The 11,341-nt window shown below is 48.5% G+C and overlaps 1 protein-coding gene across 5 annotated transcripts in view; it reads right to left on the reverse strand.

Annotated features, from left to right (window-relative positions):
• The window catches only part of LOC117256861 (potassium voltage-gated channel subfamily KQT member 2-like), a 59,583-nt gene extending 49,341 nt beyond the window's left edge, over positions 1–10,242 (reverse strand). For 2 of the 5 annotated variants that reach the window (XM_078172081.1, XM_078172078.1), the window contains exons 1-3: positions 8,901–10,242; positions 8,009–8,159; positions 6,183–6,273 (exon numbers count right to left, since the gene is read on the reverse strand). In XM_078172081.1, the coding sequence (XP_078028207.1) occupies positions 6,183–6,273; positions 8,009–8,159; positions 8,901–9,036 (378 nt within the window). In that variant the 5' untranslated portion in view covers positions 9,037–10,242. The remainder of the gene's footprint in view (positions 1–6,182; positions 6,274–8,008; positions 8,160–8,900) is intronic. The other 3 variants (XM_078172071.1, XM_078172072.1, XM_078172076.1) reach the window with 3 other exon arrangements.
• Between the last annotated feature and the right edge of the window lie 1,099 nt (positions 10,243–11,341).

The following is an 11,341-nucleotide window of genomic DNA, read 5'->3' on the forward strand; positions in this document are numbered from 1 at the left end:
TGGCCCGATGGCACTATGGCTCAATGGCACTATGGCCCGATGGCACTATGGCTCAATGGCACTATGGGACTATGGGCCAATGGCACTATGGTCCGATGGCTCAATGGCCCAATGGCACCATGCTCTGGATTATGGACTATGGTCTGATGGCACCATGGGACTATGGCCTGATGGCACTATGGCCTGATGGCACCATGGGACTATGGCCTGATGGCACCATGGGACTATGGCTCGATGGCACTATGGGACTATGGCCCGATGGCTCAATGGCACTATGGCCTGATGGCACTATGGCCCGATGGCACTATGGCCTGATGGCACTATGGCCTGATGGCACTATGGGACTATGGCCCAATGGCACTATGGCTCAATGGCACTATGGGACTATGGCCCAATGGCACTATGGCACTATGGCTCGATGGCACTATGGCCTGATGGCACTATGGTCTGATGGCACTATGGCTCAATGGCACTATGGCTCGATGGCACTATGGCCCGATGGCACTATGGCTCAATGACACTATGGCCTGATGGCACTATGGCTCAATGGTACTATGGCCAGATGGCACTATGGCCCGATGGCACTATGGCTCAATGGTACTATGGCCAGATGGCACTATGGCCCGATGGCATTATGGAACTATGGCCCAATGGCACTATGGCTCAATGGTACTATGGCCAGATGGCACTATGGCCCGATGGCATTATGGAACTATGGCCCAATGGCACTATGGCTCAATGGCACTATGGCTCGATGGCACTATGGCCTGATGGCACTATGGCTCAATGGCACTATGGCCCGATGGCTCAATGGCACTATGGCTCAATGGCACTATGGCCCGATGGCACTATGGCTCAATGGCACTATGGCTCGATGGCACTATGGCTCAATGGCACTATGGCTCAATGGCACTATGGAACTATGGCCCGATGGCACTTTGGGACTATGGCCCAATGGCACTATGGAACTATGGCCCGATGGCACTTTGGGACTATGGCCCGATGGCACTATGGAACTATGGCCCGATGGCACTTTGGGACTATGGCCCGATGGCACTATGGTCCGATGGCACTTTGGGACTATGGCCCGATGGCACTTTGGGACTATGGCCCAATGGCACTATGGAACTATGGCCCGATGGCACTTTGGGACTATGGCCCGATGGCACTTTGGGACTATGGCTCGATGGCACTATGGGACTATGGCTCGATGGCACTATGGCCTGATGGCACTTTGGGACTATGGCCCGATGGCACTATGGGACTATGGCCCGATGGCACTATGGGACTATGGCCCGATGGCACTATGGGACTATGGCTCGATGGCACTATGGCCCGATGGCACTTTGGGACTATGGCCCGATGGCACTTTGGGACTATGGCCCGATGGCACTATTGCCCGGTGGCCCGATTGCACTATGAGACTATGGCACTATGGCCCGATGGCACTATGGGACTATGGCCCGATGGCACTATGAAACTATGGCCCGATGGCACTATGAAACTATGGCCCGATGGCACTATGGTCCAATGGCCCTAACCTGTACACCGGTACACTTTGAAGACAGCAATGTGCACATTTTGGACAAGGAAGACAAATGGTTTGAAAGAGGTGTAAAAGAAGCCATCTATGTGAAATTGGAAAAAATCATCTCTCAATAGAGGAGGAGGTCTGCGACACCACCTATCCCCCACCTATAATGCTGTCCTTTCATCCTTGCCCAGGAGATTTAACAGCTTAACCTCTAAAAACAATAGTCATTCACAAATGGCCTCATGTGACTCTAACAACCGTCGCAGCAGAAGTTTCAACAACCGTAGTTGACACACCTTGGGAGCACTAACAAACCACTGACATCATTGGCCTTGTGAAGACCTCCTCAGAGATTAAATACCTGGGTTGTTTCCACACCAGTTTGTCAGACTAGTTCCAGCCTAGTCAGACAAGCATGAACTGATGAAGCCTCTTGGATAAGAGGTGAAACGTCTTCTAAGACAAAACTAAGTCCAGTTGTGTTTGATTCAATTGTCTTGAGAGCAGCACAGAATCCTGGTTTATGTTTGTTCAGCGCTGCTCAGTCTCACTGTTTACTATCAGTTATTTAGCCTGTTTTTATAACAGATAACAGTATGACACCAACTTCCTGTTTATAAATTTCTGTTTTACAGCCAAACAGTGACTAAAATCTGTTTCTGCCCTGACCTTTATGGTAAACACTCTCAAACGACCCAGGAAACATACAACTACTTCCCCTATTCAAAATCAGGTGTCCCCACAAACACAGGTACTGACTGAATCATATTCACAGGAAGTGTGACATGTTATCTGTGTCTCTCACCTGTTGCCTGTGTCCCTCACCTGTAACCTGCGTCCCTCACCTGTAACCGGCGTCCCTCACCTGATACCCGCGTCCCTCATCTGCTACCTGTGTCCCTCACCTGATACCTGTTTCCCTCACCTGTTTCCTGTGTCCCACACCTGTTACCTGTGTCCCTCACCTGATACCTGTGTCCCTCACCTGATACCTGTGTCCCTCACCTGATACCTGTTTCCCTCACCTGTTACCCGTGTCCCTCACCTGATACCCGCGTCCCTCACCTGTTACCCACGTCACTCACCTGTTACCTGCGTCCCTCACCTGCTACCTGCGTCCCTCACCTGATACCTGTGTCCCTCATCTGATACCTGCGTCCCTCATCTGTTACCTGCGTCCCTCACCTGATACCCGCGTAACTCACCTGTTACCTGCGTCCCTCACCTGTTACCTGCGTCCCTCACCTGCTACCTGCGTCCCTCACCTGATACCTGTGTCCCTCATCTGATACCTGCGTCCCTCATCTGTTACCTATGTCCCTCACCTGATACCTACGTCCCTCATCTGTTACCTGCGTCCCTCACCTGATACCTGCGTCCCTCACCTGATACCCGCGTAACTCACCTGTTACCTGCGTCCCTCACCTGTTACCTGCGTCCCTCACCTGCTACCTGCGTCCCTCACCTGATACCTGTGTCCCTCATCTGATACCTGCGTCCCTCATCTGTTACCTATGTCCCTCACCTGATACCTACGTCCCTCATCTGTTACCTGCGTCCCTCACCTGATACCCGCGTCACTCACCTGTTACCTGCATCCCTCACCTGCTACCTGCGTCCCTCACCTGATATCTGTGTCCCTCATCTGATACCTGCATCCCTCATCTGTTACCTGCGTCCCTCACCTGATACCTGCGTCCCTCATCTGATACCTGCGTCCCTCATCTGTTACCTGCGTCCCTCACCTGTTACCTGCGTCCCTCACCTGCTACCTGCGTCCCTCACCTGATACCTGTGTCCCTCATCTGATACCTACGTCCCTCATCTGTTACCTGCGTCCCTCACCTGTTACCTGCGTCCCTCACCTGTTACCTGCGTCCCTCACCTGCTACCTGCGTCCCTCACCTGATACCTGTGTCCCTCATCTGATACCTGCGTCCCTCATCTGTTACCTGCGTCCCTCACCTGATACCTGCGTCCCTCATCTGTTACCTGCGTCCCTCACCTGTTACCTGCGTCCCTCATCTGTTACCTGCGTCCCTCACCTGATACCTGCGTCCCTCATCTGTTACCTGCGTCCCTCACCTGATACCTGCGTCCCTCATCTGTTACCTGCGTCCCTCACCTGATACCTGCGTCCCTCATCTGTTACCTGCGTCCCTCACCTGTTACCTGCGTCCCTCATCTGTTACCTGCGTCCCTCATCTGTTACCTGCGTCCCTCACCTGATACCTGCGTCCCTCACCTGTTACCCGCGTCCCTCACCTGTTACCCGCGTCCCTCACCTGTTACCTGCGTCCCTCACCTGTTACCTGCGTCCCTCACCTGATACCTGCGTCCCTCATCTGATACCTGCATCCCTCACCTGTTACCTGCGTCACTCACCTGTTACCTGCGTCCCTCACCTGCTACCTGCGTCCCTCACCTGATACCTGTGTCCCTCATCTGATATCTGTGTCCCTCATCTGTTACCTGCGTCCCTCACCTGATACCCGCGTCCCTCATCTGCTACCTGTGTCCCTCACCTGATACCTGTTTCCCTCACCTGTTTCCTGTGTCCCACACCTGTTACCTGTGTCCCTCACCTGATACCTGTGTCCCTCACCTGATACCTGTGTCCCTCACCTGATACCTGTTTCCCTCACCTGTTACCCGTGTCCCTCACCTGATACCCGCGTCCCTCACCTGTTACCCACGTCACTCACCTGTTACCTGCGTCCCTCACCTGCTACCTGCGTCCCTCACCTGATACCTGTGTCCCTCATCTGATACCTGCGTCCCTCACCTGATACCTGCGTCCCTCATCTGTTACCTGCGTCCCTCACCTGATACCTGCGTCACTCACCTGATACCTGCGTCCCTCACCTGATACCCGCGTAACTCACCTGTTACCTGCGTCCCTCACCTGTTACCTGCGTCCCTCACCTGCTACCTGCGTCCCTCACCTGATACCTGTGTCCCTCATCTGATACCTGCGTCCCTCATCTGTTACCTATGTCCCTCACCTGATACCTACGTCCCTCATCTGTTACCTGCGTCCCTCACCTGATACCCGCGTCACTCACCTGTTACCTGCATCCCTCACCTGCTACCTGCGTCCCTCACCTGATATCTGTGTCCCTCATCTGATACCTGCGTCCCTCACCTGTTACCTGCGTCCCTCACCTGTTACCTGCGTCCCTCACCTGCTACCTGCGTCCCTCACCTGATACCTGTGTCCCTCATCTGATACCTGCGTCCCTCATCTGTTACCTGCGTCCCTCACCTGATACCTGCGTCCCTCATCTGTTACCTGCGTCCCTCACCTGTTACCTGCGTCCCTCATCTGTTACCTGCGTCCCTCACCTGATACCTGCGTCCCTCATCTGTTACCTGCGTCCCTCACCTGATACCTGCGTCCCTCATCTGTTACCTGCGTCCCTCACCTGATACCTGCGTCCCTCATCTGTTACCTGCGTCCCTCACCTGTTACCTGCGTCCCTCATCTGTTACCTGCGTCCCTCATCTGTTACCTGCGTCCCTCACCTGATACCTGCGTCCCTCACCTGTTACCCGCGTCCCTCACCTGTTACCTGCGTCCCTCACCTGTTACCTGCGTCCCTCACCTGTTACCTGCGTCCCTCACCTGCTACCTGCGTCCCTCACCTGATACCTGTGTCCCTCATCTGATACCTACGTCCCTCATCTGTTACCTGCGTCCCTCACCTGTTACCTGCGTCCCTCACCTGTTACCTGCGTCCCTCACCTGCTACCTGCGTCCCTCACCTGATACCTGTGTCCCTCATCTGATACCTGCGTCCCTCATCTGTTACCTGCGTCCCTCACCTGATACCTGCGTCCCTCATCTGTTACCTGCGTCCCTCACCTGTTACCTGCGTCCCTCATCTGTTACCTGCGTCCCTCACCTGATACCTGCGTCCCTCATCTGTTACCTGCGTCCCTCACCTGATACCTGCGTCCCTCATCTGTTACCTGCGTCCCTCACCTGATACCTGCGTCCCTCATCTGTTACCTGCGTCCCTCACCTGTTACCTGCGTCCCTCATCTGTTACCTGCGTCCCTCATCTGTTACCTGCGTCCCTCACCTGATACCTGCGTCCCTCACCTGTTACCCGCGTCCCTCACCTGTTACCCGCGTCCCTCACCTGTTACCTGCGTCCCTCACCTGTTACCTGCGTCCCTCACCTGATACCTGCGTCCCTCATCTGATACCTGCATCCCTCACCTGTTACCCGCGTCACTCACCTGTTACCTGCGTCCCTCACCTGCTACCTGCGTCCCTCACCTGATACCTGTGTCCCTCATCTGATATCTGTGTCCCTCATCTGTTACCTGCGTCCCTCACCTGATACCTGCGTCCCTCATCTGTTACCTGTGTCCCTCACCTGTTACCTGCGTCCCTCACCTGTTACCTGTGTCCCTCACCTGTCCACATAAACTGTGAGAGAAATTATTTTTTGATTTTGGGTTGCTGGTAAAAAAAAAAAAAAAAAAAAAAACTTGACAATGACTAAAGTTGGATGAAGGCGTGGACACAGACTGACCATCACACATGTCACATGTCTACACTGACACACTGACTCCTGTGACCCTAGCTAAGAATCTGACAGCGTGACGTTTACAGACGGATGGATGAGATGTAGATTACCAGGATGTAGAGAGCGTCTTCGGAACTCTTCTCGTACTCTTTGATGGTGGAGAACACGGACAGAACCAAACAGGAGAACACCAGCAGGAACCTGAACACAACACACTGATCTGAGGTCTGTTACCAGTTATCACTTATTGAGTCTGAAAGCAGATGACTGGATGGATGGATGGATGGATGGATGGATGGATGGATGGAGCCTTTGTGCTCCACTGTCTCTCAGATTAACTCATATCACAGCGGTGCCTGGACAGCGTGACGTGTGTGGTTGTGCTGCTGCCGTGGTCCTGCCAGATGCCTCCTGCTGCTGCTGCCATCATTAGTCATTAGTCATACTTCTACTGTTATTATACACATATGACTATTGTCACACATGTATACTGCCAGATATTAATACATACTTTCAACATATTGTACCACAGTAACCAGAACTATAACTATAATATTATTACTTTCATTAATGTTGTTGTAAGCTACTGTCATTACCTGCATCTCTCTCTCTCTCTCTCTCTCTCTCTGTCTCTCTCTCTGTCTCTCTCTCTCTCTGTCTCATTGTGTCATATGGATTACTGTTAATTTATTATGCTGATCTGTTCTGTACGACATCTATTGCACGTCTGTCCGTCCTGGAAGAGGGATCCCTCCTCAGTTGCTCTTCCTGAGGTTTCTACTGTTTTTTTCCCGCTTAAGGGTTTTTTGGGGAGTTTTTCCTGATCAGCTGTGAGGGTCATAAGGACAGAGGGATGTCGTATGCTGTAAAGCCCTGTGAGGCAAATTGTGATTTGTGATATTGGGCTTTATAAATAAAATTGATTGATTGATTGATTGATGGTTAAATGGATGGATGGATGGATGGTTAAATGGATGGATGGATGATGGATGGATGGATGGATGGTTAAATGGATGAATGGATGGATGAATGATGGATGGATGGATGGTTAAATGAATGGATGGATGGATGGATGGATGGATGGATGGATGGATGGATGGTTAAATGGATGGATGGATGATGGATGATGGATGGATGGATGGTTAAATGGATGGATGGATGGATGGATGGATGGTTAAATGGATGGATGGATGATGGATGGATGGATGGATGGATGGATGGATGGATGAATGGATGGATGGATGATGGATGGATGGATGGTTAAATGAATGGATGGATGGATGGATGGATGGATGGATGGATGAATGGATGGTTAAATGGATGGATGGGTGGATGGATGGTTAAATGGATGGATGGATGGATGGATGGATGGATGGTTAAATGGATGGATGGGTGGATGGATGGTTAAATGGATGGATGGGTGGATGGATGGTTAAATGGATGGATGGATAAAATGGATGGTTAAATGGATGGATGGATGGATGGATGGATGGTTAAATGGATGGATGGATGGGTGGATGGATGGATGGTTAAATGGATGGATGGATGGTTAAATGGATGGATGGATAAAATGGATGGTTAAATGGGTGGATGGATGGATGGTTAAATGGATGGATGGATAAAATGGATGGTTAAATGGATGGATGGATAAAATGGATGGTTAAATGGATGGATGGATGGATGGATGGATGGATGGATGGATGGGTGGATGAATGGATGGATGGATGGTTAAATGGATGGATTGATAAAATGGATGGATGGATGGATGGATGGTTAAATGGATGGATGGATGGATGGATGGATGGGTGGATGGATGGTTAAATGGATGGATGGATGGATGGGTGGATGGTTAAATGGATGGATGGATGGGTGGTTGTGATCCATCTATCATCCATCCATCAGGTAGATGGACAGTTGTGTGTGCTCAGGTATTTACACGTAGGCGTGATAGATGAAGGCCCATCCTCGAGGTCTCTCCAGGACGTTGTACAGGAAGTTCTGTAGGCGTCTGTAGAGGGCGTTTCTCTTCGGAAGTTTCTTTCCTCCAGAGACGCTGCTGCGCTGCCGCCGCGGCCCCTCCTCCCCGCCTTGACACACAAAACAACACGTCCCACATTTTAACTTTCAAAATAACAAACACAAATTATTAAATATCAGTTTATCTTCTGCTTCTTATCACATCCTCCCATAAAAACATCCGTCATCTGCTGTGTTACAGGGTTCTACCTGGAACCTCCCCGGAACCTCCCCAGTTTATTATTTTAGCTTAGGGGAGGGGCTTACAGACACAAACATTTTTGGCAATTTTTCTTTCTCTTTAAGATTTTTTTGCCAATTTTGGCATCTTTTGTTTGCTTTTAAATCTTTGGATATCTTTTTTTGTACCAATGGTGGCTGATGTTCTTAAAAATCATTGGCCAGTTTTTTCTGGAATTTGTTTTGCCAATTTCTTTAAAAAGTTTATGGTGATTTTTTTTTAAGAAACATGCTGTCCCGCAGTGTCTGAACGTGTGAAACCTCAGTTTTAAACTTAAACATTAAAAGTTATGCTGTGAGTTTCTCTGATCAGGAGAAGAAAAAAAACATTTTCATATCGAACATCTTTCCTTTAATTAATTAAGTCACGAGGTCAGCAGCCAATCACAGGAAAGCACCTGTCTGATCTCCTCTAACCCGATTGGTCCAAATCTGCAGGTCATTTGGGCTGTTTCCATCCGGTTCTCATGTTTACATGACATCATCAGACACACAGACAGACCGACACACACACACACACACACACACACACACACCGTTAACGGTCCCGTTAATGACCGGCAGCTGTTTACCTGCCGCTATGAGCAGAGCTCCGTCCCTGCTGGACTCGGTTCCCCCGGCCTCCAGACCCACGAAGCCGACCTTCAGCTTCTTCTGGTCGGCCTGCGCTCCGGGGAACACCCCGCCGTTCCGGGATTTCTGCACCATGACGGAGAACCTGCACCGACCCGCTCAGCTACTGACAGCCCGCAGACAGAGAGCCGAGGCCGGCCAGGCCCGGCGGGAACATCGCTGCTGCGGAGGAGCAGAGGAGGACGAGGAGGAGAGAAGATGAAGAGGAGGAGGAGGAGGATGGAAGGATGGAGGAGGACAATCAACCCGCAGAGCGACACACAGCAGTTTGGCTGATCAGCAGCTTTTTCTTTTCCTCACCGACTTCCCGCACTAAAAGGAAGTGGAATGACGTCACTGACGGTTATTGATCAGCTCAGAAATAAAAAATAAAAAACAAGGCACGTGATCGATCTGGTCCCTGTGTGTGTGTGTGTGTGTGTGTGTGTGTGTGTGTGTGTGTGTGTGTGTGTGTCATACATCATCTCTGACAGTCACCATGGTAACCGGATAATCTGTAAGTGGTAACCATGACAACCGGAGGAGAGGCAGAGGGCAGGCTGTGATTGGCTCATTAAAATGTATAAAACATCAAAAATAAAATCAAACAAATAAAAATGTAAAATATAAACAAGAGTGTGACGTCATCAGAGGCTGATCAGGAGCCAATAAAGAGTTGATTCACAGATTTTATCCCCGCCTGTCACCTGACACACAGTTATTATAATAATTATATATTCATGATTATACAGTTAGTTCCGACCGAGTAATTTGATTGGACGAGGGCGTTCCATGAGTGCTGATATAGAGCCAGAGATGGGCAGTATTTCTATTACTTGTATTTAAAATACGTATTTCAGTTACATTTGAGTATTTTGTAATTTATATTTGATAAGGCCGATAAAAAGCAAATGTAATTTGTAACTAAATACTTTTGAGTGGAGTAATTTTGTATTTAAAATACTCAGAATACTTTCTCACAAAAACAAAAATAATAGGCTACACATTCTTGTAATAATAATAACAATAACAATAATAATAACAATAACTAATAACAATAATAATAACAATATTTGTTACTTTTTTTTTAAAAATATTTTTATCTCTATGTTTTTTCAAACTCGGGCCCTTCAGTGACCTCATGCTCTGTTTCACTGGACTGTGCATAACATAGGAAACTGTATGTTGTTGTGGTTGATGCTTGGGATGAGTATGCTACAAATGAATTGCCTCACGTGGGATCAATAAAGTTGTCTGAATCTAAATCTGAATCAATAAATAATATTTTAGGGTAGCCTACATGTCCCCAGCTTTCTTTTCTCTTTGTCATTTGAAAGAGTTGAACACAGGGCTCCATGTTAGACAGCAAACAAGTGAACTAGCTACAGTATCTACAGTATCTTGCTGCTGTTCAGCTCGACTGTTGGTGTTAAGTCTGGTTAATAAATATATTTATACATAATCAAGTTGTTGTCTTTTAATGATTTTGCTTAGTTACACTTAGTTCTGTGACTGTTCACCAGAGCTTTGTGTTTATCCTACAGCCCAAACCTGAATACTCTACTTCACCAAACTGGGAGAAAACAAGCGCAAGTTTGCAATAGCTGCGACCAAATTTGCTGCTATCACGCCATTAATGGAAGAATCATGGTTGTTCTTTCTGGTATAGTTCCTCATGGTCTCTAGTTGCAGTATGCACATTTTGAGTTATTCACAAAAAGCTTTGTGGACCTGCCGACAGAGTGACCTGTAGAGCTGCGGGTCGCTGCTAAAAAGAAAAAGTATTTTCTGTATTTGAAAATACAAAATACTTGTATTCTATTTTGATACATTTATTTGAGGGATATTTTGTATCAAAATACATTTTGATGTATTGTTGCCCATCTCTGATGTCATGTCACATGTATGAAACGCTTGGATCATCATGCTGCGTCTTCATAGACACATCCAGGCGCCGTCTCAGCGTCCCGACAGACGAGCCTGCACCTTCCAGGTAGAATAACGACATGAGGGTGAATCCTGACGTCCTACAGACTCCACCCACCCCGTCGTCTCCGTCACAGCTGGATGAAGCTCCATCTTTAAGGTGGAGATGATGAATACAGCCGCAGATTTGGGACAAACCTCCCTCTGCGGCCGAAAGAGGAAGTGACGGAAGTTTTTAATCTTAAACATATTTTATGTTCTTCACATGAAGATTTAATTTGTCCGAACTGTTTGTTTTTATTATTAAAGAAAAATAACTTTATAAACTGAGATTTATAAAAAGCAAATAAAACTTCGTTTGAGACTTAATTTCATTTCATTTCTTTAAGCATCCTTTTTTTCTCTCTGATGTTTCGGAGACGTTCAGTTCCTGTTGTGAACCTTCGGCTCTACGATCAGATGATGCGTTTCCTGC

This window comes from Epinephelus lanceolatus, chromosome 1 (assembly GCF_041903045.1).
Source record: "Epinephelus lanceolatus isolate andai-2023 chromosome 1, ASM4190304v1, whole genome shotgun sequence".
In the NCBI taxonomy this organism is placed as follows: domain Eukaryota; kingdom Metazoa; phylum Chordata; class Actinopteri; order Perciformes; family Serranidae; genus Epinephelus; species Epinephelus lanceolatus.